General features: G+C 47.1%; 1 protein-coding gene across 4 annotated transcripts in view; it reads left to right on the top strand.

The window, feature by feature from the left end:
* The window catches only part of TLK2 (tousled like kinase 2), a 105,977-nt gene that overhangs the window by 50,754 nt on the left and 27,254 nt on the right, over positions 1–27,969 (top strand). For all 4 annotated transcript variants that reach the window (XM_056547866.1, XM_056547867.1, XM_056547865.1 and 1 more), the window contains 4 exons: positions 2,334–2,426; positions 2,532–2,624; positions 22,820–22,930; positions 23,385–23,521. In XM_056547866.1, the coding sequence (XP_056403841.1) occupies positions 2,334–2,426; positions 2,532–2,624; positions 22,820–22,930; positions 23,385–23,521 (434 nt within the window). The remainder of the gene's footprint in view (positions 1–2,333; positions 2,427–2,531; positions 2,625–22,819; positions 22,931–23,384; positions 23,522–27,969) is intronic.

Below are 27,969 nucleotides of genomic sequence, written 5' to 3'. Positions count from 1 at the left end.
CATCTAATGTGTTGAACGCCTTTTAAAAAGGTAAATTTGAGTGAATGGGATTAGATACAGAATCCCCTACAAATGTTTTTTTTCCCCAATTTTTTTAGCTGGTGTTTTTTTGATGAGACGCTCTGCTACCAGCATAAATCATATTTACTTACCATAATTACTATAATGAAAATACATAAACTACAATTTCCCATGCAGCTTGGGTTTCCCTACGTGTGCTAACCAAAAAGCTTTCTTTTTTTAGAAACATTCTTTGCCATTGGTAGGCTAGTTACAGATCATAGTTTAGTGTCATTTAAAAAAAATAACACTTGTTTGCTTCTGTAGGATATAGAAGTAGTCCTGTGGATCTTTTCTCTTCTCACGTTTTCACCTTTTTCTTTTCAGATAACATATCCTAATGTGCAGACTGTCTTAAAAGCTGTAAATCTGCCATATACTTAACCTTATGTTCCCAAGATAAGATACTAATGGCAGATTCTCCTGTTTTATGCTTTAAAATGGGTTCAAAGCATTAGTTTATTAAAGATATTTTCCGATAAAATAAAAAGATAGCTTCCTGGCTATATCCGGCCTGTTTGCGGCTACTGGAGATGGTCTGGAAGTTGAAAACACCAATTCAGTTGTCTTACGCAATTTGCGTAACTCCCATACACATTTATGCGAGTTGCGCAAATATTGTATAATTGTAACCTACGCTGTTTATGTAAACAGCTTGGCTTCTGAGGCTATGCCATTTATGCAACTTTGACTAATGTCAAAGAAGTTAAAGGTCAGCTCTAGATCATGCTAAGAGCTCAAGTGTAAAAGAAGGATGTGTATGTCACAGCATGCACTGCATGCCTTCTCCCTCCTCTCCCTGACATTATTAATCGATGTAAAGGTTTTAGCTTCCAGCACTGAGCTGTGCACATGTCAGTCAGCGGGATGCAGCGACTCACATAGCCTCCTTGACAATGGAGCTTTATTCATAATTTTAGTTGACAGATTTCTTTTAAGGTTGGGTCCACATATGTCCGGCATAGGTGAACTCAGCCTAAATCTCAAAGCAACTAATGGCACAACTGATTGCAACATGCATCAGTTGTGTAGCATCTGGCATCCATTGTTTCTTGACAAGCTGCGTTCCCCTGTCCGATGATTGTGAACTGTCCCGTTCAAATGAATAGGATCAGTTCTACAATCAGTTTCCCTCTGGTGCACACTGCCAGACAACTGAATACATGTATGTGAATACACTCTACTTATGCATGTAAGCTGGCAGAATTTCTGCGGCTGATATTCCTTAGTGTGCAGTAGAATCTTATTGACCGCAATGGGGCTCCAATGCTGCATCATAATTTCTAGTAGGGATCGACCGATTATTGGTTTGGAATATCGGTATAAGTTATCGGCTATCGGCCTGAAAGGTCACAGATTATCGGTATCAGCCCTGAAAAATCAATATCGGTCAATCCCTAATTTCTAGGATAACGTTTCCCAACCAGGGTACCTCTGGCTGTTGCAAAACTGCAACTCCCAGCATGCCCGGACAGACAACGGCTGTCTGTGCTTGCTGGGAGTTGTAGTTTTGCTACAGCTGGAGGCACACTGGTTGGGAAACACTGTTCAAGGAGATTATGTAGTTTGAACCCAGATCTTCCCAACTGAATCCTTTTCAGGACAGGCTTTCAGGCTCTGATTGCTGTCAAGCTTTTTCAATTAGAGTTGCTGAAAATATTGAAGGGCAGATAGACAAAGTTAAGTAAAAAGTTGCATAGCTTTTTATTATACAAGTTTTATATATGTGAAACTTGTAATCACCCTTTAATGTAACTTTTTTTTTTTTTTTTTGTGTGCAGATCCATCTAATATTGGTATTGTTTCTGTATATAATGTTATTTCTTTGTCCCACTATAAACATTTCATTGTCAGCAGACACCATGACAGTATGATTTTGATACTGATTGCTCTTGGCTACCATAGGCAAACAGGATGCCCTGAAAGTTTGTAGACTTTCTCTGGGAAGCAACATTTTAGGTTGTGTAAAAGCAAAGTAGTATACCGCTGATTTACATGGACAAGAACTGCCCATGTTTAAATTGAGAGAGAAGCTCTTTAGTCTTTGAGAGAGAATCATTACTTATTTTTATTTTATCATTTTTCACTGCTCTTTTTGTTTTCTAAGGGTGTATTCACACGTACGGTATTCTGCACAGATTTGATGCGCAGGATTTCAAGCTGTGTTCCGTCAGTCAGTTTACATTGAAATCTGCAGGAGAAAATCCTGCGCATCAAATCTGCGCAGAATACTGTACATGTGAATAGACCATAAAGAAATATTTCTTTTGCAGAGTCAAAGTAGCCCTCCTTCTGCCACACCAGTGAATCTAGAGCATTCCTGTATCCCTATCAAACTGATTTCCGTCCAGCACAGGCTAACGCAGGTTGGTAAATAAGTTAATTGTAAAGTACCTAGATGCATATTTATGAAGAAAAAAATGTTTACACCTAACTCTAAATGTGTGTTTTGTTTTTTTTCCCCCCTTCAGTCTGACCTCACAATGGATAAAATATCCGCTCTTGAAAACAGCAAAAACTCCGACCTAGAAAAAAAGGAAGGGAGAATAGATGACTTATTAAGGGTACATTATTCCAATAGGTCTATTTCTGTGCTCATTGCATGTGTGTTTTCCTTGGCATAAGATGTTACTCCTTTGTTTTGCTTGTAACTGTTGCATCCTATAAGATAAAGTTGTCATTTCTTTACAGATAATTTGTATGCGATTAAGATTTTAATGTATATTGGCGGTGTATACAGTTTTTGATACAAAAATCTGCATGTTTAAAATCTTGTCTTAAAAAAACTAACTTTAAAAATTTTAAAAAAGCGGTCTGATTGGTGGCTATGGGCAACTGGTCCACACTTACTCCACACTTACTCAACACAACTTTTGATAAATCTGCCCCTTTAACCTGTCATATTACTCTCCAGAAATGCTTCCAGGCTCTTTTTGAACTTTCATTGAGCATGACCATTTCCTCTTGCAAAGAGTTTCACAATCTCACTGCTCCTACTGTAAAAAACCCTCATCTGTGCTGGTGTACAAACCTTCTTTCCTCCAGATGTAGAGTATGCCCCCTTGTTATAGATACAGTCCTGGGTATAAATAGGTCAGAGGAGAGATATTTGGACTGTCCCCTGATGTATTTATACATAGTTAAGTCACCCTTAAAGGGGTTCTCCGGTGCTTACACATCTTTTCCCCTATCCAAAGGACAGGGGATAAGATGCCTGATCGCGGGAGTCCCACCGCTGGGGACAGCTATCACGCCCCCTCCCGTATTCTTGCATTGAGAGGCGGAGCATGACATCACACGGGGGCGGAGGCGTGACGTCACACGCCGCCGGCCCGGTGGTCTCCTTTAATCAGACCCGGAGCGAACACGCTCCGGGGACTGATTACAAACTGGGTCCCAGCGGCGGAACTCCCGCGATCAGGCATCTTATCCCCTATCCTTTGGATAGGGGAAAAGATGTGTAAGCACCGGAGAACCCCTTTAAGCCACAATAATTCTGGGTACTGTAGTTCTCACATCCCTCTTATCACTTTGGTGTATGGTCTTTGAACCCTTTCCAGCTCCACTATATCTTTCTTGTACAATGGTGCCCAGTACTGTACACAGTATTCCATGTGTGGTCTGACTACTTATTTGTACAGTGGTAAAACTATTTTTGTTCTGTGTATCTATGCCCCTTTTGATGCACCCAATAATTTTGTTTGCCTTGGCAGCAGCTGTTTGACACTGGAGCTTTAGAACTCTGTTTTGAAAGTGGTGCTGCACGATGTATCGCATGCGATAATTGCATATTGCAATATATCGATTTAGCCCTTTGCAAGATTTTACAATTTATGTAAACACTACTGTGAGGAGAAACAGTGGGCCGCACAATGAATGGGCCGGTCTGCACCACACGGGAGCTGACAATTAGGTGAACAAGGGAGCAGAGCTTGGCTCTGGCAGTAAGCTAAGCTCCCTTGCAACGCGGCCCGACTTGGCCCTTTTAGTGTGCCGCGGGCTGTCTTTCCTCCCAGCAGTGGGTGTGGGGGGGGGGGGGGGGGGGGGGTAGTATGAAGCGAGCTCAGCTGAGCTCTCTTCATACTGGCTAATGCCGGACATTTCTGATCCGGGCGATGTCCGGCATTAACCCTATAGATGCCACGATAAAAGTTGATCGCGTTGTCTAAAATGCTGAAGTAACTGCCGATAGCTCAATGGAGCAGATTGTGGCACCCACGGCAAAATGCCGCCGGGGCCCGATTAGCTTTGAGGGCGGACGGAGGTGCCATGGTAGGCTACGGATTTGGGTACTTGAAAAAAACTGACAAAACCGTACAGGATGCAAAACGGACACAACCTGATGCATCTTTTGGCAGAGAATGCAAATGGTTCCGTACGGTTTTAAATTTGAAAATGTATACGGAAACTGTAATGCAAAAACGTGGTGTGAAACCAGCCTAAGGCTGGGTTCACACTAAGTTTTGTAACTACGGTTCCCGTATACGGCTGGGAGGAGGGGGCGGGGCTTAATCGCGGCACCCTCACTCAGCCGTATAGGGGAACCGTATTTAATGCATGTCTATGAACCGACCGGAGTGAACCGCAGCCTCCGGTCGGCTGCGTTTTTGGCCGTATGCGGTTTTCCGACCGCAGGCAAAAACGTGGTCGACCGTGTTTTTGCCTACGGTCGGGAAACCGCATACGGCCGAAAAAGCAGCCGACCGGAGGCTGCGGTTCACTCCGGTCGGTTCATAAACATGCATTAAATATGGTTCCCCTATATGGCTGAGTGCGGGTGCCGCGATTAAGCCCCGCCCCCCTCCTCACAGCCGTATACGGGAACCGTAGCTACAAAACGTAGTGTGAACCCAGCCTTAGGCTGGTTTCACACCACGTTTTTGCAATACAGTTCCCGTATACATTTTCAAATTTTAAACCGTACGGAACCATTTGCATTCTCTGCCAAAAGATGCATCAGGTTGTGTCCGTTTTGCATCCTGTACGGTTTTGTCAGTTTTTTTCAAGTACCCAAATCCGTAGCCTACCATGGTTTTTGGTCCGGGTAAAAAACCGTATTGAATTTTTTTTTAACATGGGAGTCAATTGGAACCATACAGAACCTTATATGCGTACGGTTCCATCCGGTTTTAACCATACGTTTTTTTTTACTTTGCACACTTTTTTTTTATTGTAATTTCAATCAAACAAGTGAAACTATTCATAATGGAATGAAAAGTTAAAAAATGTTTTTTTTTTCTTAAATAACGGATGCAACTGGACCAGATTTTTCAAACCGTATACGATTTTCAACCGTATGCGGATTAAAATTTGTACGCACATCTTGATACAGTTAGTCAGGTTTTGAGTAATCCGTTTATCAAAAACCTGATACAGGAACTGTGTTGCAAAAATGTGGTGTCAACCCATCCTTAGACAGATGACATGTAAGGGAGAGTTTACCTTTATCTCGCTGCATTTCACCTGACATTTGATTTTCCTCCTATTTTGACCTTAAGGACGCAGTCGTTTTTTGCACATCTGACCACTGTCACTTTAAGCATTAATAACTCTGGGATGCTTTAACTTATGAATTTGATTCTGAGATTTTTTTGTGACATATTCTACTTTGTTGGTGATAAATTTTTGTCGATATTTGCATAATTTCTTGTTGAAAAAAAATCCAAAATTTCATGAAAAGTTTGAAAATTTAGCATTTTTTTTACTTGGAAACTCTGCTTGTAAGGAAAGTGGACAATCCAGATAAATACTGTATTTATCGGCGTATAACACGCAACCCCATTTTAACAGGGAAATTTAAGTAAAAAAAAAAAATAAAATGTAAAATAAATTACTTGGACTAAATTCCACATCATCTCCCCAACTTTTATTTCTTCTGCACCTCAGTTTGGTCCCGTCTCTTCCAGTGCCACATCATTCCTTCCCTTTTATCAGTCCCTGTGCCACATTTACCCCTCTCATCGCCACTCCACATGTGTCATCATCCCCCCCATGTCTCATAATTTCCCCCTGTCATAGACCACCACTAGCCATACAGTCTTTAGTGCCTCCCCCCACCATCATTTCCCCCTGTCTAATCATCCCCCACCGTCTCATCATGTCCCCCATCATTCCCCCCCTCATAATTTTCCCCTGTCTCATCATCCCCCCCATCATGTTCCTCCTATGCTATTCTTCCCCTCCCTCATCATTCCCCCTTTTCCCTGCTTTTCATAGTGTTTTTTTTTCCTTACCTGGCTGTGCTTTGGCAGGCCAGGCGGCAGATCTTGTGGGCTGCGGTCAGTGAAGCAGATGAATGACATCCTCTCCCGGCTCCTCTGCGCGGCATCAGGGACGTCACTTTTCATTTCCTGCTGCCGATGCTAGTCAGAGTTCGGAGTGCGGCGACTGCTGGAAATGAAAAGTGACGTCTCTGATGCCGCGCAGAGAAGCCGGTAGAGGACGTCACTCATCTGCTTCACTAACCGCAGCCAACAAGACCCGCTGCCTGACCTGGCCTGCCGAAGCGCAGCCAGGTAAGGAAAATATAAAAAAAAAAAAACTCTGAAAAGCAGCTAAAAGCGGGAATGATGAGGGAGGGGGGAGGTAAGAAAAATTAAAAGCAGAGCGGGGAGGAGACTCCGCTGGTCACTGATTTAAAGTGGCCACGGCCGTGCTGCGAATACTCAACAAGCAGCCGCTGCTGCGGCCCCTTTAAATCAGTGACCAGAAGATTATCAGCGTGTAACATGCAGGCAGGCTTTTTGCCTTAAATTTAAGTTTTAAAAGTGCGTGTTATACCCCGATCAATACGGTATATTGATTCACATATACAATATGTCTAGTTTGTGTTTACCATAAAGTTGACATGTTTTTACTTTTTGAAGACATTAGAGGGCTTTTTAGCTTAGCAGCAATTTTTCATGAAAATTTCAAAATCTGAATTTTTCAGGAACCAGTTAAGTTTCAAAGTGAATTTAAGGGTCTTTGTTAGAAATACCCTATAATGGGCCCCATTATGAAAACTGCACCCCTTAAAGTATTCAAAATGACATTCAGAAAGTTTAACCCTTTAGGTGTTTCACAGGAAAGTGAAAATTCTAAATCTTTATTTTTAACACTAACATGTTCTTGTAGACCCATTTTTTTTTTTCATTTTAACAAGTGGTAATAGGTAAAAATGTCCCCCAAAATTTGTAACTCTATTTCTCTCGAGTAAGGAAATACCTCATATGTTAATGTAAAGTGTTCGGTGGGCTCAGAAGGGAAGAAGCGACAATGGGATTTTGGGGAGCGAATTTTGCTGAAATGGTTTTTGGGGAGCATGTCTTATTTAGGAAGCCCCCATGGCACCCTATTTTGCAAACTACACCCCTCAAGGAACGTAACTAGGGGTACAGTGATCCTAAACACCCCACAGGTGTATGACGAATTTTCACTAAAATGTGAAAATGAAAAATGTTGTGTTTTTTTTTCACTAAAATGCTGGTGCAGCCCTATATTTTTCATTTTCACAATGGGAAACGGGAGGAAAAGCCCCCCAAAATGTGTAACACAATTTCTTCTGAGTATTGAAATACCCCATATGTGGATGTAAAGTGCTCTGCGGGTGAACTACAATGCTCCGAAGAGAAGGATTGCGATTGGGCATTTGGAGAGAGAATTTGGTTGGAATAGAAGTCGGGGGCCTTGTGCCCCCATGGTTCCAGAACAGTGGACCCCCCACATGTGACCCTATTTTTTTTTATTTATTTTTTTTTAACCTACATCCCTCACAGAATTTAATAAGGGGTGCAGTGAGCATTTACACCCCACTGGCGGTTGACAGATTTTTTTTTTAACAGTGGGCTGTGCAAATGAAAAATAAAATGTTTTCATTTTCACGGACCACTGTTCAAAAATCTGTCAGATACCTGTGGGGTGTAAATGCTCACCTCACCCACTGTTCTGGCACCATGGGGGCTTTGTAAACGCACATGGCCTTCAATTCCAGCCAAATTCTCTCTCCAAACGCCCACTGGCGCTCCTTCTCTTCTGAGCATTGTAGTTCGCCCGCAGAGCGCTTTACATCCACATATATGGGGTATTTATATACTCAGAAAAAATGGTGTTACAAATTTGGGGGGGCTTTTTCTCCTATTGTCCCTTGTGAAAATAAAAAAATTGGGGTAACACCAGCATTTTTGTGAAGAAAAAATCAGATTTTTCATTTACACATCCAACTTTAAAGAAAATTTGACAAACACCTGTGGGATGTTAAGGCTTACTGTACCACTTGTCACATTCCGTGAGGGGTGTAGTTTCGAAAATGGGGTCACATGTGTGTTTTTTTTTTTTTTGCGTTTGTCAGATCCGCTGTAACTATCAGCCACCCCTGTGCAAATCGCCAATTTAGACCTCAAATGTACATAGTGCGCTCTCACTCCTGAGTCATGTTTTAAGCCCGCAGAGCGTTTTCTGTCCACATATGGGGTACTTCCGTACTCAAAAGAAATTACCAATTTTGGGGGTCTTTTTTTCCTTGTAAAAATGAAAAGTATGGGGCAACACCAGCATTTTAGTGTAAAAAAAAAAAAAAAAAAAAATTTAAAAATTTTACACTAACATGCTGGTGTAGACCCCAACTTAACCTTTTCATACGGGTTAAAAGAAGAAAAAGCCTCAAAATTTGTTAGGCAATTTCTCCCGAGTACAGAAATACCCCATATGTGGCCCTAAACTATTGCCTTGAAATACGACAGGGCTCTGAAATGAAAAAGCGACATGCGCATTGGAGGCCTAAATTAGGGCTTTGCATAGGGACAGACATGGCAGTGTTCCCCTAACAGGGGGCCTCCAGCTGTTGCAAAACTCCCAGCATTCCTGGACAGTCAATGGATGTCCCGCAATACTGGGAGTTATTTTGCAGCAGTTGGAGGCTCTGTTTTGGAAACACTGCTGTATGAGACGTTTTTAGTTTTTATTTGGGGGTGGGGGGTCAGTGTAAGGGGGTGTATATGTAGTGTTTTACCCCTTTTATTTTGTGTAAGTGTAGTGTTTTTAGGGTACATTCACACGGGCGGGGGTTCACAGTGAGTTTCTTGCTGGGTGTTTGAGATGCTGCAGAAAATTTGCTGCAGCTCAAACTTAAAGCGGGAAACTCGCTGTAAACTCCTACCCGTGTGAATGTACACTGTACATTCACATGGGCAGGGGCTAACCTTCAACTGTTGCAAAACTACAACTCCCAGCATGCACTGACAGACCGTGCATGCTGGGAGTTGTAGTTATGCCACAGCTGGAGTCCCACTGGTTGGGAAACACTGTTAGGTAACATACTACTACTGTTAGGTAACATACTACCCCACCAGTGTACCTCCTGCTGTTGCAAAACTACATCTCCCAGCATGCATGTTCTTTCAATGCATGCTGGGAGTTGTACTTTTGCAACATCTGGAAGTGCACAGTTTGGAGACCACTATAGTGGTGTCCAAACTGTAGCCCTCCAGATGTTGCAAAACTACAACTCCCAGCATGCCCAGACAGCCTTTGGCTATCTGGGCATGCTGGGAGTTGTAGTTGTAAAACTACAAGGCAGCAGTGAAGATCACTTACCAGATCTTCCCTGCTGCCTCTGTCTGCCACTGCTTCTTGCATTCTGCTGCCTCCTGGCCCCCACTGTCCACCACCGGTAACTGCCGCCGCCATCTTTACCCCGCTGCCCGTACTTCCAGGGGCAGTCAGAGCGGGGGGGATCTCAACTTTGACACCCCTCCCACCCCTGCGTTGCGATTCTTCAGTCGTGATCGGCCAATCGCAGGGGATAGGAGGAGGTGGCACCCCTGGGACTCAGGACCCCCCTGGGCTATATGCCGAGATGGCTGCTGATAAATATCAACAGTCACCCCGTTCCACGTCCGGAGACGTGGTGATCAAGGAACACAGCGCCGTAATTGTACAGCGCTGTGAACGAGCGTTCAACACTTTGTTTGAACCTTTTTACAAATTATATAGTTAAATAAAATGTCATGGTTTATTTTACCCTTTAGCAATAGTTCTGTCTCCAGTTTTTTCATATTTTTTTTGCCTATAGCTATTTAATGATAACGTTTTAGTAGGTTCTATGTTTTTATTTATTGCCGCCTTTAAATTTTCATTTAATTACATTGTCCTTCTCCTGTTCCTCACAGTTTTGTTCCCATAAGCTCCCATTCAGGGTATTTCCTCTTGTTTTCAAGGACATTATCCCAGTCTATAATGTTAAGGGCTTCTCTAAGTTAGTCAAACTTATTAAAGTTCAGTGTTTTTAATGGCTCCTCAACTACACCACCCTTTTGAAGGACAACTTAAAATGTATTATAGAAAATATCCTTTAGTAGAAAAGATTACTCGGCTCAGCTCGTCTATTACTTAGCACAGATGCATCTCTACCTCTGTTAGCTGAACCACGCCAGGTAGTGCTCACTGGATAATGCACAGTCCAAGTAAAATCTTCAACAAATAGAAAATAACCAGGGCGACCCACCAAATGCGATTTCTTCACCACTTCTTTATTCAAACATGAACGGTATACACAGTGCAAGACACGGGTGGACGATAGACGGGCATGTTCGTTCGGGGCCACGGTGCCGTTTCGCAGGAAATGCTTCAACTGGCCAACTGTGGGCCAGTTGAAGCATATCCTGCGGAATGGCACCGTAGCCCTGAAGTAACATCCCCCTGTCTATCATCCACCTGTGTCCTGCACTTTGTATACCCTTCATGTTTGAATAAAGAAGTGGTGAAGAAATCGCATTTCGTGAGTCGCCCTGGTTATTTTCTATTTGTTGAAGATCAAAATGTATTATATTGAGATTTCCTTGGTGTCTCCCAACCTGCAAGTTGGTTAATGTGAAGTCGTGTAGGGCACACACTCTAGTCAGCTCCTACACCATTTGGGGCAGATAATTCTCTTTATCTCCCGATCAGTGTGATGTGTGCTCTGCTGGGGTTATTTTTGTCCATTTAGGGCCTGACTATTCCTGGCTCTGCCCCCCTGCTCTTTAGGTTGGCTCCCTTCCTTTTTTCTCTCTCTGCACTGTGGGTCGGCTCTTCACACACAGCCTGCTTCTCCTCTCCATCTGAGGGACACAGACACCAAGTAAGACTGCTCCATTTTCTTTTTACTGTCTTCCTTTTTGTTACTCCTGTGTCAGATAGGTCACTACGTCCTGCATCCCTGGAGCACGTTCTGCCGGAACATGCTCCTCCCCCCCCGGAATGGGTTTCCTCCCTCTCTCTTGGTCGATCTCCGACCTGGCGCGGGTTTCCCGTTCTGTGGCGAATGCATTGGAGAGGTCTTCCTTACAACAGACCTCAAGAGAGGCTCTCTCACCATCCCCTGATCGTTATTTTGGGCAATCTCGCAAACGCCCTAGGGTGTTCTCCTCTGGTTCCTCTCTGGAATCCAGAACTTGGGACTGGTGTTCTCCTCATAGGTCTCACTCTTCTTCCCTGGTCTCCCGGAAAAACCCCTGTTCTAAGGTTCGCTCTCCTGGTCACCGTCCTAGGTCTCCATGTCTGTGTCCAGGTCGGTTTTGCCTTCATCTAAGGCTGCCTACACCCACCTCCACTCTCCTGGGGAGCTGGAAGATGCGTCAGGTTCTGCCTCTGATCCAGAGGACCGAGCCAGCACGTCCGACATGGTAGACAACTTGGTATCTGCCATCAGGGACACCTTCCACCTAGAGGATCCCGGAACTTCGAACCTAGCTCCAGAAGTTTCCTTTCACTGCTCCCGTCGCTCTCCTAAGGTTTTTAGCTCTCATGATGAATTTGACACCTTACTGGAAACAGCAGGGAAGCATCCAGACAAACTCTTTCCAGGGACTAAGAAGGTTCAGGCGCAGTTTCCCTTTGCCCAGGACCTCATTGCAATATGGACATCTCCACCGGCTGTGGATCATCCGGTTTCCCATCTGTCGAAAGAGACTACTCTACCTTTGGCGGATGCGGCATCCTTTAAGGACCCGGGGGGCAAGAGGATCGAAAATTTGTCCAAATTTGACTTTTGAAGCTACTGGTTCTCCTTTGCTTCCTACCTTCGCTTCTGCTTGGGCGTCAAAATACCTTTCTGTCTGGGCTTCCCAACTCCGCCAGGGCATTATTTCTGGGGCCCCTTCGGAACATTTGGCGGATCATGCACTTCAGCTCTCCAATGCTGGAGACTTTGTGCTCTGCTTCTATGCAGTCTGCCTGTTGTACAGCTTTTGCCACAGGTAACATAGTAGCGCTTCATCTGTTCATATAGCTCAAGGCCTGGGACGACAATGCCACTTCAGAGAAATCTCTCACTGAGCTTCCTTATACTGGGACCAGACTCTTCGGGAAATGCCTGGATGAAATTATCTCTGAGGCTGCGGGAGGTAATAGCTCCTTATTACCACGGAATAAGCCTTGCCGTACCGATTCCCGCAGGAAAGTCTACCACCTCTCGATCTTTTGCCTTGGGTCAGGCTTCCAGACCGGCGCCCTCCCAGGATAAGGAGGCTCCTTCCTTCAAGGCCCGTCCCTCCTGGAAATCGGATAACCGTTCTGGCAGATTTGCGGCCAAGTCGGATACCCGTAAGCCTTCCTCCACCTGAAGGGACGCCCCCACCTGAACTTTCTTCTCGGGTGGGAGGTCGTTTGTCCCTCTTCCGGCACGTTTGATCTGCCCACGTGCAGGACTCTTGGGTACAAGATGTCATTTCCAACGGCTATCTGATCGAATTTGCTTCCTTTCCAAGGGATCGTGTTTTTCGATCTTGTTCTCTTTCCTTGGTGGTGGCTTTTTGGGTCGCGCTTCGGACCCTTCTCGCTCAGGGAGTGATCGTCTCAGTTCCTCCCAAGGAGAGTTTTTCGGGGTTCTATTCAAACCTGTTTGTCGTCCCCAAGAAAGGGGGTTACGTCTGCCCGATCCTGGATCTGAAGCGCCTCAACAGTCACCTACTCTACGTAATTTCTGTTTGGAGCCTCTCCAGTCTGTAGTGGCATCCATGGATCAAGGGGAGTGTCTTTCCTCTGTGGATATCCGAGATGTCTTTCACATCCCCACTTTTCCATCACACCAGCACTCTCCGCTTCGCAGTTCTGGAGGGCCATTTTCAGTTTGTGGCCCTTCCTTTTGGTCTGGCCACAGCCCCAAGGGTCTTCACCAAGGTCATGGCTGCAGTGATCACCATCCTGCGAGCCCAGGGTGTGTCCCTTATCCCCTGGATGACCTCCTGGTCAATGCTCCAACCAGGACCCAGAATCAAGAGTCTCTGTCTCACTCTTCAGACCTTGTCCTGATTGACCACCCAGACGAAACGGGATATGTCCAACCTGATTCCCACTCAGTCACTGATATTCTTGGGACACCAATTTGACAAGGCAACCGCCCGAATTTGGCTCCCGCTGGACAAGCACCGTGCTCGGTCATCTTCTCTGAAGTTCATCTTCTCTGAAGTCCTGTTCCAGTTTCCATTCGGTTCTGCATGGAAGTTCGATGGTTGCGGCCATGGAAGCCGTTCCCTTTGCCCAGTTTCATTGTCGACCTCTTCATCGGTCTCTTCTGTCCCATTGGGACATGTCTCCGCTATCCCTCGATCACAGGATCATTCTTCCTCCCAGGACTTGCTGGTCCCTCCTGTGGTGGCTCCGGTCCCCTCTTCAACAGGGGCGATCCTTTCTGCCCCTTCACTGGCAGGTCATCACGACGGATGCCAGTCTCTGTTGAGGGGGTGGGTGGGGTCAGTTTTCTGGGATCTGATGGTCTAAGGCCGTTGGCCCTTCCAGGAAGCTCTCCTCCCCATCAACATCCTGGAGCTTTGGGCAATTTACTTTTCTCGATCGGCTCCATTGGGGGACACAGACCATGGGTTTATGCTGCTTTCACTAAGAGGTTTGACACTATGGCAACTAAAAAAGTCGGCTCCTCCCAGCAGGATATACCCGCCTCCAGGCCCTGAGCTAATCAGTTTTAGCTTAGTGTCTGAAGGAGGTGGACATGGTCTGGAATTCTCCAGACCAGGTCTTATGTTTTATTATTTTCCTAGTTAGGGATGTGTTAGTTTTTTATTCCTTTTTCTTTCATGTTTTTAGGTGGGGACTCAGGAACTGCGGCTCGCGGTTTCCCCATTGCGATTGAGGGGGCACAGATATTGCGTATATGTGCTGTTAACCCCCTCTCGCCAAAGGTCAGCGCCTGGGGTTGTACCTCATGGGTCCGGGTCCCCCTATTCCCTGCTCGCCTCGCTCGCATATGGTAGCTCGGCGTGATGCAGGTGACAGAAAGCTGACTGAAGACCTCACCGAAGACTCCATTAGGTAAGTTCTTCTGACTGTGGTGAGTATATATTCCCTTTCTCCCTTAGGTGCAGACTTGCAACCTCTGGAGACCCTCAGTTTTTGGCCCACCCTTCAGGGTCTAATGGGGCTGGCCTGGACAAGGGGCTTTATCTTTATTTCTGGGGCGAGCAGTGGCATTTTTGGATGAAGGGGCTCAGTTCTTCACATGCACTTAAGCTTGTGTGTGTATGTGTGTGCTTTTACTTATGCGGCTGACAGCCGCGGCGTTTATACTGTACGGGCGCACGAAGTGCCGACTTACTTTCAGTTTCGGCAGCATACTGCTGCCGGCGAATAATAGTCGCCCGCTCACTTCTCCGCGAGCGCATATGCGGACGACATGTGCGCTCGGGGCAAGGAGCAGGCGCCATTACTGTATTTCTACTTCGGCGGCCGGGGCACTTTAGCTATGCCCACAGGGCCGCCTGAGCTTACTGGAAGTGCGAATTGCCTCCAATCAGCGCTGTGCGCACGATTATAGGTGGCAGGGGCCAATCAGCAGTGCCCCTGCTCCTGGCACTCCCCTCTCTGGCCATTGGCTGGTTCTTTCTCCCTCTCTATCTACACTAGAGCGGAGTTCTCACAGCAGCTGCCCTGGGGACACAGACTCGGGTGAGAGAGTTCTTTTTTCATTATGTCCGTACCCAGAACTGTTCCTCCCTCTAAACAGACAACTGGAGCGTTAGTTTCCCATTTTGTCTGTAAGAGCTGTAATTCCAAAATGCCTGGTTCTGCTGTACCGACTTACTCTGCCTGCTCCTCGGCACCCCCGGATGCTCTTTCAGTCCCGGTGGATTCGGCCGCCCCTCCAGCCTGGGTTTCTTCCCTATCCCAGTGTATGGCTGAATTGACTCAAGTCTCCCGTTCGGTGGCTGAGGCCTACCGTGACATAGTGTCTGCCTTGAAGAGGTCTGCCCTACGCCGGCCCTCTAAAGGGTCCCGCTTCTCTTCTCCACATGCTTCACGCTCTCACAAGCGTACTAGGGGTGCCTTTTCTGACTCTTCCATTGAGTCTTCAAGTAGATGTGGGTGCTCCCCTCGTGCGTCCCGCCCCCGTGTCATCTGGTCACAAATGTCGCTCCTCCAGAGGACGTTCCTGGAGTCACCGCTCTGCCTTGCCAGAGCCGTGTACCCAATCAGGGTCGCCCCCCTCCAGGGCTGCCTCCACTCGTTCACATTCTCCTGGTGAACTGGCGGATGAGGCTTCTGACTCGGCATCTGACTCAGAGGACCACTTGGATACAGTTGAAACGGTGAACTCATTGGTTGCGGCCATAAGAGACACCTTTCACTTAGGGGACCCAGGATCTTCGGACGTGACTCCTGAAGTATCCTTTCATCGTGTTAAACCAGCACCTCAAATGTTCACCTCTTACGCTGAATTTGACACCCTTCTGGAATCTGCATGGAGACATACGGACAAGAGCTTCCCGGGAATGAAGAAGGTTCAAGCGTGTTATCCATTCGCCAAGGACTTTGTCTCAAAGGTAGTTTCCCCTCCCTTGGTGGATCCACCAGTTTCCCGCCTCTCTAAGGCTACTACACTGCCGCTAGCAGACGCGGCTGCCTTCAAGGATCCGACGGACAAGAAGGTGGAGTCCTTAGCAAAGTTTGCCTCTAAAGCAGCAGGCTCTTCTCTGCTTCCCACCTTCGCCTCTGCATGGGTGTCCAAGGCTCTATCGGTGTGGTGCTCACAACTCCGTCAGGGTATTCTGGCGGGATCCTCCCCAGAGGATCTGTCTGCTTTGGTTCTCCAATGCTCTAAAGCTGGGGACTTTCTGTGTACAGCTTCTATGCAGTGAGCCCGTTGTGCTGCCTTTGCTGTTGGTCACCTAGCGGCCCTCCGCCGTTCCATGTGGCTTAAGGCGTGGGATGCGCATGCTGCCTCCAAAAGGTCTCTCACCGAGCTTCCTTTTACTGGTACCCGTCTTTTTGGCAAGTGCCTTGACGAGATTATCTCTGAGGCGATGGGGGGTAAGAGTTCCTTTTTGCCTCAAAATAAGGCTCGCTCCGGTCCTTTAGGACTTTTGGCCCCAATAAGGGGTCTGGGCAGGCGCCTTCACGGGACAAGAAGTTCTTCCCTTGTTCTGGGCGCGCCCGTCTTGGAAGTCGGACACCAACCGTTCCGGCTGTTTTGCGGCCAAATCGGGCAACCGCAAACCCACTTCCGCATGAAGTGAAGCCCCCACCCGCAGATTTTTCTCGGGTGGGAGGCCGTCTCTTACTTTTTCAAGACATCTTGACCACACACATTCAGGACTCCTGGGTCAGGGACGTGGTGTCCAACGGATACCGCATCGAATTTGCATTCCGAGGGATCGATTTTTTTTATTTTTTTTCCAGACCCTTGCTCCCCGGTCTCCTTCTCTCGCGAAGCAGTTTTGGGAGGCCCTCCAGTCCCTACTTCTCCAAGGAGTCATTGTCCCCATTCCTCCAGGGGAAACGTTTTCGGGGTTTCTATTCCAATCTTTTTGTGGTCCCCAAGAAGGGCGGTTCTGTGCGGCCAATCTTGGACCTCAAGCGTCTCAACAGTCCTCTTCTCATCCGCCACTTCCGAATGGAATCTCTCCGTTCAGTAGTGGCATCCATGGAACAAGGGGAGTTTCTTTCTTCGGTGGACATTAAGGATGCCTACCTCCATGCTCCAATATTTCCCGACCATCAGCGGTACCTCCGCTTTGCGGTTCCGTAGGGGAATTTTCAATTCGTAGCCCTCCCCTTTGGTCTGGCCACTGCTCCTCTGGTCTTTACCAAGATCCTTGCGCCAGTGATAGCCCTGTTGCGGTCGAGAGGAGTCTCAGTGATCCCTTACCTGGACGACCTTCTCATCAAGGCTCCCACCAGTGTCCAGACCCTGGAGAATGCGGATCTCCCTCTCCAGACCTTGGATCGCTTCGGGTGGATGGTCAACCGGGACAAGTATGTCCTCTCTCCCACCAAGTCTCTGATCTTCTTGGGACTTCAATTCAACACGGCCTCTGCCCGGATTTGCCTTCCGCTGGACCAATGTCTGACTCTCCTGTCAGGAGTCTGCTCCCTTCGGGCCCAGGTCCCAGTTTCCATCCGCATTTGCATGGAAGTCTTGGGTCGGATGGTAGCGGCCATGGAGGCTGTACCTTTTGCCCAGTTTCATTACCGCCCCCTTCAACTGGCAATTCTCTCTCGATAGGACAGATCTCCTCTGTCTCTCGATCGCAAGATTGCTCTCTCGTCGGATCCGTCAGTCTCTGCTCTGGTGGCTCCGCTCCCCCCTTCTTCAGGGGCGATCATTCTTCCCCTCCACTGGCAGGTGGTTACAACAGATGCCAGTCTGTCGGGCTGGGGCGGTGTGTTCAGGGACTGGACGGTTCAAGGCCTCTGGTCTCCCCGGGAAGCACTTCATCCGATTAAACATCTTGGAACTGAGGGCGATTCTCCTCTGGGCGGAAAACAAGGTTCCGGCCATTTCAGCGATTCACATTCCGGGTGTGCTCAACTGGGAAGCAGACTTCCTCAGCCGGTCCTTATACGACCCCGGCGAGTGGTCTCTACATCCGGAGGTCTTCGCACAGATCTGCGACCTCTGGGGCATTTTAGAGGTGGTCTTCTTCGCGTCTCGGCACAATCGGAAGATTCTTCCATTTGTGTCAAAGTCCCGGGACCCCCTGACTCTAGCCGTGGATGCCCTAGTGCGGGGTTTGCCCTGCCGTATCTGTTCCCTCCCCTTCCGCTCCTTCCCAGGGTTCTGAGGAAGCTCAAAGCGGAGGGCGTTCCCGCCATACTGGTAGTCAGGCTCCTGGACGACGCTCCGTTGCGCCTTCCACTTCATCCGGACCTGCTGTCTCAGGGTCCTCTTTGCCACCCCAATTTACAGTCGCTGCATTTGACAGCATGGCGGTTGAGACCGCGGTTTTGAGAGCCCGCGTTTTCTCTTCCAAAGTCATTCGCACCATGCTCAGGGCTCGTAAGCCCTCTTCGGTGAAAATTTAACACCGTACCTGGCGGTCTTATTTTCGATGGTGTGAAGCTCATGTCTTGTCTCCTGTTACTTTTTCTGTTCCCTGTCTTCTCTCCTTCTTGCAGTCGGGATTGGAACAGGGGTTGTCTCTCAGTTCCCCTAAGGGTCAAGTTTTGGCCTTTTCTATTCTTTTTCAGCATCCTCTGGCTTCTAATTCTCATGTCCGGACCTTCCTTCAAGGAGTGGCGCACGCTGCCCCTCCTTATCGGTCACCTTCTCCCCCTTGGGACTTAAACCTGGTTCTGGGTGTCCTCCAGGGTGCCCCCTTGGAACCCCTGTGCCTCGTTTCTTGGAAAGAGGCGTTTCTTGTTGCTATCACCTCCATTCGGCGAGTGTCTAAATTGGCAGCTCTCTCCTGCCGTTCTCAGTTTCCGGGTGATTCACCAGGACAAGGTTTTCTTCTGGCCAGATCCTTCCTTTTTGCCTAAGGTCGTTTCGGCCTTCCATCTCAATGAGGACATTGTCCTTCCGTCCTTTTGTCCCGCTCCTTCTCATCATAAGGAGCGTTTGTTCCACAAACTGGATGTGGTTCGAGCTGTTAGGTCCTACCTTTCTATCACCTCTTCGTTTTGTCAGTGTGATTCCTTTTTCGTCCTTACGGAAGGTCGTCGTAAGGGACAACCTACTTCCAAGGCCACCATTTCTCGGTGGATCCGGTCTGCCATTTAGGAAGCCTATGGCTGTAGGGGGAAGGTCCCTCCCTTCAGGGTTTTGGCTCATTCTACCCGTTCTGTTGGTGCATCCTGAGCTCTCCAGAACAAAGCCTCAGCCTCGCAGATTTGCAAGGCGGCTACCTGGTCGTCTTTGCACACTTTCTCGAGGTTCTAACGGGTTCATAACTTTGCATCGGCTGATGCTAGTCTGGCCCATAAAGTGCTGCAGGTGGCAGTGGAACAGCCGTCTGCCTGACTATCTCCCCACCCAAGGGACGACTTTGGTATGTCCCATGGTCTGTGTGCCCCAATGGAGTCGATAGAAAAAAGGAGATTTTTTAATGCTTACCTTAAAATCTCTTTCTCGAAGGATCCATTGGGGGACACGGGTTTTGGGTTCCTCCTTGGTTCTCTGTCCGAGGGTGTGTTCAGTTATACTTTTTCTTCTGGTTCTCGGACAGTTCGTGTTTTTTCCTTGACCTGTCGGTCCTCTCCTATTGCTCTGGAACTAATACAGATTAGCTCAGGGCCTGGAGGCGGGTATAATCTGGCTGGGAGGAGCTGACTTTTTTTAGTTGCCCTAGTGTCAAACCTCCTAGTGACAGCAGCATACACCCATGGCTTGCCCCCCCAATGGATCCTTCGAGAAAGAGATTTTACGGTAAGCATTAAAAAATATCTTTTTGCCTCCTGTTCGTGTCCAGTCTCCACGGCTGTGGCATATCGCAGCGATGGCCGAGGTCTCCAGGATCCTTCTCTGGGCAGAACTCAGTTCCCTCCATATCGGCAATTCACATTATAGGAGTGTAAAATTTACCTCGGCTAATGGTCTCTTCATCCAGTGGTGTTTGTGGAGATCTGCAAACTCTGGGGCACTCCGGATGTGGACCTATTTGCGTCCCGCCACAACCAGAAAGTTTGTTGGAAAGTCCCGGGATCCCCCAGCCCTAGCCGTAGACGCACTAGTGATCCCATGGTCGTACTTCGCCCTCCCCTATCTCTTCCCTCCTCTTCCTCTCCTTCCCAGGTTCCTGAGGAAGCTCAAAGCGAAGGGCTGCCCGCCATTCCCGTGGCTCCAGACTGGCCCAGGCGAGCGTGGTATGCCAACGTGGTTCGACTAGTGGACGACCTGCTCTCTCAGGTCGCTCCATTTGGCGACATGGCGGTTGAGACTTCAGTACTGAGGGCCAGGGGGTTTTCTCCCCAAGTGATCCGCACTATGATCAAGGCGCGGAAGCCTTCCTCTGCGATAATTTCACCGTACTTGGCGGCGGCCCTACTTTCGATGGTGTGAATCTCACTCCTTCTCTCCAGTTGTGTTCTCCCTCCCACGACTCCTGTCCTTTTTACAGTCTGGGTTGGAACAACGCTTGGCTCTCAGTTCCCTTAAGGGTCAGGTGTCGGCTCTCTCCATTCTCTTTCAGTGTCCTCTGGTGTCTGATCCTCATATCCGGACCTTTCTGCAGGGAGTTGCTCATGCTGCCCCACCTTACAGATATTAAGGTAGTGCTATTCCCTTCAGATAAGTATTCAATTCCTCCTCATTAAATTAAGACTCCTACTTGTATAATGACTTCCAGATTTTGAAAAAAATATAAATTGTCTCTCTGTATACCACCCGTAACTTAGCTGGGAATATTAGGGATATTTTAACTCCATTAAAATGCATCCTCTTCTTTACCTCTTTAAAAACCATGCGTTTTTTGTGTCTCGAGTGAGTAATCAGATAATACCATTATCTTGTTACTTTTATACACAGCCCCATTTTTTTCTCTCAATGCACGCAATATTATTTCCTCGTCCCCTTCATTCAACAACCTTACCAGTATTGCTCTAGGGTTACTGCCTGGTGGAGGTGGTCGCATAGGGACTCTGTGTGCTCTCTCGATTCCAAAAGTGGGGGACAATTCTTCCTTCCCACATTCTTCAGTTAACCAATTTTGTATAAAGCGCACCGCGTCCTTTCCCTCAGCCCCCTTTGGGAACCCTATCAATCTCATGTTCCCTCTCCTAGATCTATCCTCAATTTCGCTTACTTTTTGCATCAAAACTTATTCTCTTCCTGAACTTTTTCCACTTTTTCAATGCTTGTGTTTTATCCTGGAAATGTGATACTCTTTCCTCCATTTCTTTACATCTTTCTCTGTTTTCTCATGTCCTCCCTAATCAATGAGACGTCGGATCCTATACTCCCTATTTGTCCCGCTAACCCTTCAATAGATGTTACATTTACCTATTGCCTCCAATATCACTTGCATTGTTACTGTTGGGCCTTCCTCTTCTAACACATTTTCTTGTACATTTTGTTAGGGATCGACCGATATAGATTTTTTTTTTTTTTTAGGGCCGATACGATAATCTGTGAACTTTCAGGCCAATAGCCGATAACTTTTACCGGAATATCTGTATAAATTATCGGCTATTTCAGACATTTTGATCCCTACATTTTGGTGATGCCATATATATATATATATATATAATATATATATGGCATCACCAAAATGTCTGAAATAGCCGATATATAATATATATATATATATATATATATATATATATATATAATATATATATAATATATATATATATATATAATATATATATATATATATATCTATATCTCTATCCATTCTCCCCGCATTTTTTTTTTCTTTTCTTTTACGGGGGTAGTTGACTTCCTTTTGGAGGGCATTTTAACAACTATAGCCAACACACTTTTCCACTTCTCAAATTTCCAACATATGACCATAATACAGTACAATTTTCCAATAGACATAACTTTATCCACTAGAGTCCAGTTATTACTTCGTTCTATTCTGAGGAAAAATGTAGCTCAATTTTAATCTTAATCCAACCATATAACAGATTACATTGTTAGTTATGGTACTTCCGTTAGTTCCATGCTCCAGGCAGCCTTTCACACTTTAGGTTAGTATGGATTAGTATGTTAGTTAGAGAGTTATAGATTTCAGAAGCAACCAATGCACTCAGTAAATGTTCACAATTTAGATTTAAACCATAAATTATGTCTGACTGAGCCATGCATATGGGCTCCAGGTTATTGTAAGAATTAAAAAAGGAAAGTTCTCACCCATCCTGCTGTCCTATATCGACCACCGGTATGTGTCCCAAGGGACCCGACCACGATGCCACTTCTGCTCCTCCGTGCTCTCACCACGGTGCAGGCATGTTATCCAGGTCGGATTCTTCTTCTTTTCTTTTAGGGGGCTCCAGCCTCTCAGCATAAATCTCACTCTCCACTATCACTTCACTCTCACACACCGGCTGTGTCCGTCTCAGGGCCCCCAAACTTGCTCTGCACCTTCATGCCGCCACAATAGCAGCACTCCATCACTTCCTCGCCCCACAGGAGCAGCGTACAGCAACACTCCAGCTCCTCTCTAGATTATCTGCTACTTATGTTTTTGGGGACTTATTAGAAAAAGGTGTTTATCAAGTTGGAAATGTTGATTGTAGAACTGCATGGTCCACAGTCTTGTGGGCTAATCGTTACGAAGTAGTCCATGTTTTCTTTTTGTTTTGGTGTTAAATCTATAGATTGCACTTGCAGCCACATTACACCCATGTCAGTAAAACCTAAATCGATAATTATCACACTTTGTAGAGAATCTAATGCCTATGAAAATGCCACTCATCCTGCCATCTGATACTAGAAGTGTGTGAATTTGAGAGTGTTAATAGCTTTTGGGTGATTGAGACTGACAAGTAATAGCCTATTGGGGGCCAGCTGCTCTTAGATTTAAATCTTTTTGTTTAATTTTTTCTTCTTATATTCTCTTTGTAGGTAAATTGTGACCTCCGACGGCAAATGGATGAGCAAAAGAAAATGCTGGAAAAGTACAAAGAACGGTTAAACCGATGTGTTACAATGAGTAAAAAACTACTTATAGAGAAGGTGAGTATTGCTGTCTGCTGCCACTTTAAGATTTATGTAAACTTTTACAGCAATCCATTATAGAGTCTTATGATGTGATTCCCAGTAATGCTTTTCTTCCAAGAACAGAGTACAGAGAAAGGTGACACCACTATACAGATAGAAATACCAAACCCCATGGATCAACAAAAGCAGACCACAGGGTTTAAAACTCCTTTATATTACCACCTAAATGCTTTAATTCAGTCTCTGTCCACCTAAGGGTGCATTCACATCATATTTGGGGCATACAACAACCGGATCTGGCAGGAGAATTTGAAAACCAGCTACCACCGTATTCCTGCTGGACCCGTGCTGTCCCATCCCCTTGCCTCCCAGATTCCTCTGCTGCAGCATGTTTTATTTTGCTGGTTCCATCATTTTTCCCTAATCTTGTATTAGATGCTATTTTCCTAAAACTATTGTTTTCTTGTAGTCAAAACAAGAGAAGATGGCATGTCGAGACAAAAGTATGCAGGATCGACTCCGCTTGGGCCACTTCACTACTGTCCGCCATGGAGCCTCCTTCACTGAGCAATGGACCGATGGTTATGCCTTTCAGAACCTCATCAAGTAAGCTAAATTATTTTGCTTTGATGGTTATATGTATTGTATGTCATATGTTAATGTATTACCATGTTAAATACATTGAGCTTTGATTTCCCATCACTTTCCTCTGATCAGTGTTCTGCTGCTGGGAATACAAGGGCCACACCACTGCCCTCCTTCACTTTCTTTCTGCACAGCACTACTCTTGGAAAAAAAATTGTAATGAAAAGGGGACGGAGTTACAGGGTTACTATTATTCTGGCCAGTAGCAAGATACTGTGGAAACTCGTGATCATACAGGACTGCATGACGTCCCATCCTGGAAGTATTGAAGTCTATGGGACTTTCTGTATAGGAAACCCAAAAGCCCGTTGATCACGTGAATTTCGGAGTTAGTCTCTGGCAAAATGGATTGCACTTTTATTTTCACAGTATTCTGCCGCCATGCCAGAATAATAGTGACCCTTTTAGAGTATTTTAGCAAAACACACTTTAAATTCCATTTCAGGTGGTGATTGAGGTTCATTCTCTCACCTTGTTCAGGGGAGCTGTGTAGGCTTACACACTAGATGCAATAACCCCTGAGGTGCCAGGAGCTGGAGACAAGGCTGCACGCTGCCTCGTTCTTTTCTCCATTGCTAGCCACCCATCCACTTCTCTGCCCCTGCAGATTGGAGTGCGATACCCCACAATATGTACCCTGCACACGCCTGAAGATGCTGAATTGGTGAGTGTAGTGTAAGCCAGTGGGTCACCCTATGCTTTTAGCACCTGTCGATCTTATTGCTGATACACAGAGGGGGTGCCCCCAATGAAACTCTGGAGGGGTAGGTCTATTCCACTTTCCACCTTCTTAAGGGTCCCCCTCTCTCTTCCATGGCTGTTTTTTTCTCCTTTTTATTTCTCTTAGCTTCCTTTCCCTGTCATGGTCTTTTCCCCTCTCCAGGTTATCTGGTTTTGTCAGGTGACTATATTTTTGACCACTGTATTGTGGCAGTGCTGTGTCCCATCCCCACCTTTTGCCTGCCTTCTGGCCTTCCTAGGCAATGTGGTACAGTGATCTCCCTTCCTCCTGGCCCAGGCTTCCCATGTACTGTCCAGTGCACTGTCCAGTCTGATAGCACACCTTCCAGTCCCATTGGTTGCCTCTTGGTCCGGTCCCGTCCCGTCCAGTGCAGCACGGGGGGCAGGTTGCATGTTGTCTGGCTCTTTACTATAGGATGGGCTGCTTCCTTTGTGGCTGCAGGATTGCTGCACTCCTTCTGGCTCCCAGTGGAAATTTAGTTCCACACCTTCTGGCCGCGCTAGGCTTTGGAGACATGTCCCATATCGACACACTTTTTTACCATCCATCCATCCACCATTTACCATCCATCCTTATTTGAGCAGAGAACTTTGTCCCAGGCTAAGCCACATTCCACCTTTCCTTAGGTGTAGTGACTGCACTATGTGGGATTGTCCTCTCTTGCAGTGTAGTGCACTGCTCCTGCTGTATAGTCAGTCACATTATCCCCTTAAAAATAAGTTGTACCTTGTGTCTTGCAGGATGTTAGTTTTTTGTTTTTGTTTTTTTCTCCTCTTATACAAAGCGCCTGCCTTCCTTTCATTTCTCTCTTCTGTGGGTGGAATAATTTATTCTAGCTACTCTATTTTGAGATTTGCCTAGGGTAGCCAGTTACATTTTCCTTAGGCAATGAAACATCGCCCCGGTGTTAAGTCTCTTTCCCCTGCCTTCACCATCCTGCCGCCCTGTACCCTCACTCCCTCTGGGTATAAAGTCTTAGGAATTAAACTTAAGATCATCTATCACACTTGACGTGGCGAGTGCTTTCATTGCCATTCTTTTGAACTGTTTCTGCCTGCTACCTTATCTAATGATTTTTCACCACCTGAACACGTCCAGAGAGGGAGTGTACATTTTGCTCATCCAAGCTGAATTTACTAATGGAAGCTTGCAGTGCTGAAGTCTCTCTCTACCTTAGCTGTTGATTGTACTTTTAATGACACCTTTCATTTTTCCACAACATGTGCACCAAAACAAAAACAAAAAAAAATGATGGCGTGATATTGAAAATAAAAAGCTATTTAGCAAATTTGGGTTTTCTTTATCGGCTCCATTGGGGAACACTGACCATGGGTGTATGCTGCTGTCTCTAGGAGGCTTGACATTATGGCAACCAGAAAAGTCTGCTCCTCCTAGCAGGATATACCCGCCTCCAGGCCACTGAGCTAATCAGTTTTAGCTTAGTGTCTTAAGGAGGTAGATATGGTCTGGAGTTCTCTCCAGACCAGGTCTTATGTTTTATTATTTTCCTAGATTTAGGGATGTGTAAGTTTTTTTTTTTCCATTTTCTTTCCTGTTTTCAGGTGGGGACTCAGGAACTGCGGCTCACTGTTTCCCCTCTCGCCAACGGTCAGCGCCTGGGGTTGTACTTCATGGGTCCGGGTCCCCCTACCTCCCTGCTCGCCTCGCTCACACATGGTAGCCCGGCATGATGCAGGTGACAAAAAGCTGGCTGAAGACTTCATGAGGCAAGTTTCTCTGACTAAGGTGAGTATTTTCCCATTTTTTATTTAGGTGAGGATTTTCAACATCTGGAGACCCCCAATTTTTGGCCCACTCTTTTACATGGGGACGGTTGGGGCTGGCCAGGAGGGATTTCCCTCCTTTTCTTTATGGGGGGGTTCTTTATTATACTGGGGCTGAGCAGGTATGTATGTGTGGTGTTTCACAGTTTATTATGTGTGGTGGTGTTTCACAGTTTTACCGCGGCTGCATGAGGCAGCCGTGGCGCATATCACCCCTTGAGGGTGCTCGGCGCCCGTTCTTACTTGGCAACGCGGCTGCCGACCGTAAGCCTCGCTTTGCTTTTCTTCATTTTGGCAGTGCGGCTGCCGACAGTATGTCCCGCCCCCTCCCTCCCTTTCCCCGCAGGCGCATATGCGCTCGGGGCCGGGAGCGGGCGACCTTAAGGTCCGGCCTGTATTTACTTCGGCCGCCAAAGCCTGCATAAGGGTGCGGACTAAACCTCAATCAGTGCTGTGCGCGCGCATAGGGATTTTTTGTTGCAGGGCCAATCACAGATCCCCCTGTGTTTAGCACAGCCCCCTCTGGCTATTGGTTCAGAGGTTTTCTCATGTCAGCCGCAGTTCTCATGGGCATTGCAAAATGCTACTCACAGCTGCCTTAGGGACAAAGGTTGTAACTTAAAAAATATCCGGTTCTGCTGAACCACTGCTCCCCCCAGATCCCCCTGCTATTCTACCCCGGTTGTTCTTCCAGACCTGGTGGGTTCGGCCACCCCTCCAGCCTGGGTTCCCTCCCTCTGCCGGTCCATATCCGACTTGGCTCAGGTCTCCCGGTATGTGGTGACTTTCTTCGAGAGGCCCTCCCTACACTGACTCTCCGGAGGGTCCCTCTACCCTCCCTATACTGCTGCTCTCGCAGCGTCATAGGGGTGTTCATCTTACTCATCCCCCGAGTCTTTGGGCAGGCACGGGCGCTCCCCTCTAGGCTTCGCCCTGTTGCTCCCACTTGTAGCATGTCGCTCCCCTAGTGGACGTTCCCATGGTCGCCGCTCTGGCTCTCCAGACCCGCGTACCAGGTCGGTCTCTCCCTCTTCCAGGGCCACCTCACACGTTCACATTCACCTGGATAACTTGTGGATGAAGTTTCTGATCGGTCTCTGACTCAGAGGACCGCACGGATATGTCGTACATGGTGCATTCATTGGTTTCGGCCGTAAGAGACACCTTCCATCTAGAGGACCCAGGAACTTCGGACGTGGCTCCAGAAGTTCCCTTTCATCGTGCCCGACCCCTTCCAGGACTCTACCTCACCTCGTTCCCATTCTCCTGCAGAGCTTGTGGATGAGGTTTCCGATTTGGCCTCCGACCACACGGATATGCCTCATGTGGTGTACTCATTGGTTTCGGCCATAAGAGACACCTCCCATCTAAAGGACCCAGGAACTTCGGACGTGGCTCCAGAAGTCTCCTTTCTTTGTGCCCGTCCGGCACCCAGGACTTTCAGCTCTGAATTTGACGCCCTGCTGGAATCCGCCTAGATGCACCCTGAAGAGAAGCTTCAGGAAACGAAGAAGGCTCAGGTGCGGTATCCCTTCGCCAAGGACCTCATTGCTCGGATGACCTCCTCTCCAACTGTGGATCCACCGGTCTCCCGCCTCTCTAAGGTGTCTACCCTGCCGTTGGCCAATGCAGCTGCCTTCAAGGATCCAGCGGACAAGAAGGTGGAAACCTTGGCTAAACTTGCTTTTGAGACAGCATGTTTCTCACTAGCTCTCCATTGCTCCTCAGCTGGAGATTTTCTGTGTTCTGCTTCCATGCTCAGCCGCTGGGCTGCCTTTGCCACTGGCTACCTGGTAGCCCTCAGTTGCTCCATGTGGCTTAATGCCTGGAAAGCGGTCACCGCCTTCCGGAAGTGAGGAAACAGACGAAAAGAGCTCCTTATT

The sequence above is a fragment of the Hyla sarda genome, chromosome 12 (genome assembly GCF_029499605.1).
Source record: "Hyla sarda isolate aHylSar1 chromosome 12, aHylSar1.hap1, whole genome shotgun sequence".
NCBI lineage: Eukaryota > Metazoa > Chordata > Amphibia > Anura > Hylidae > Hyla > Hyla sarda.
This window is presented reverse-complemented; position numbering and strand designations above follow the sequence as displayed.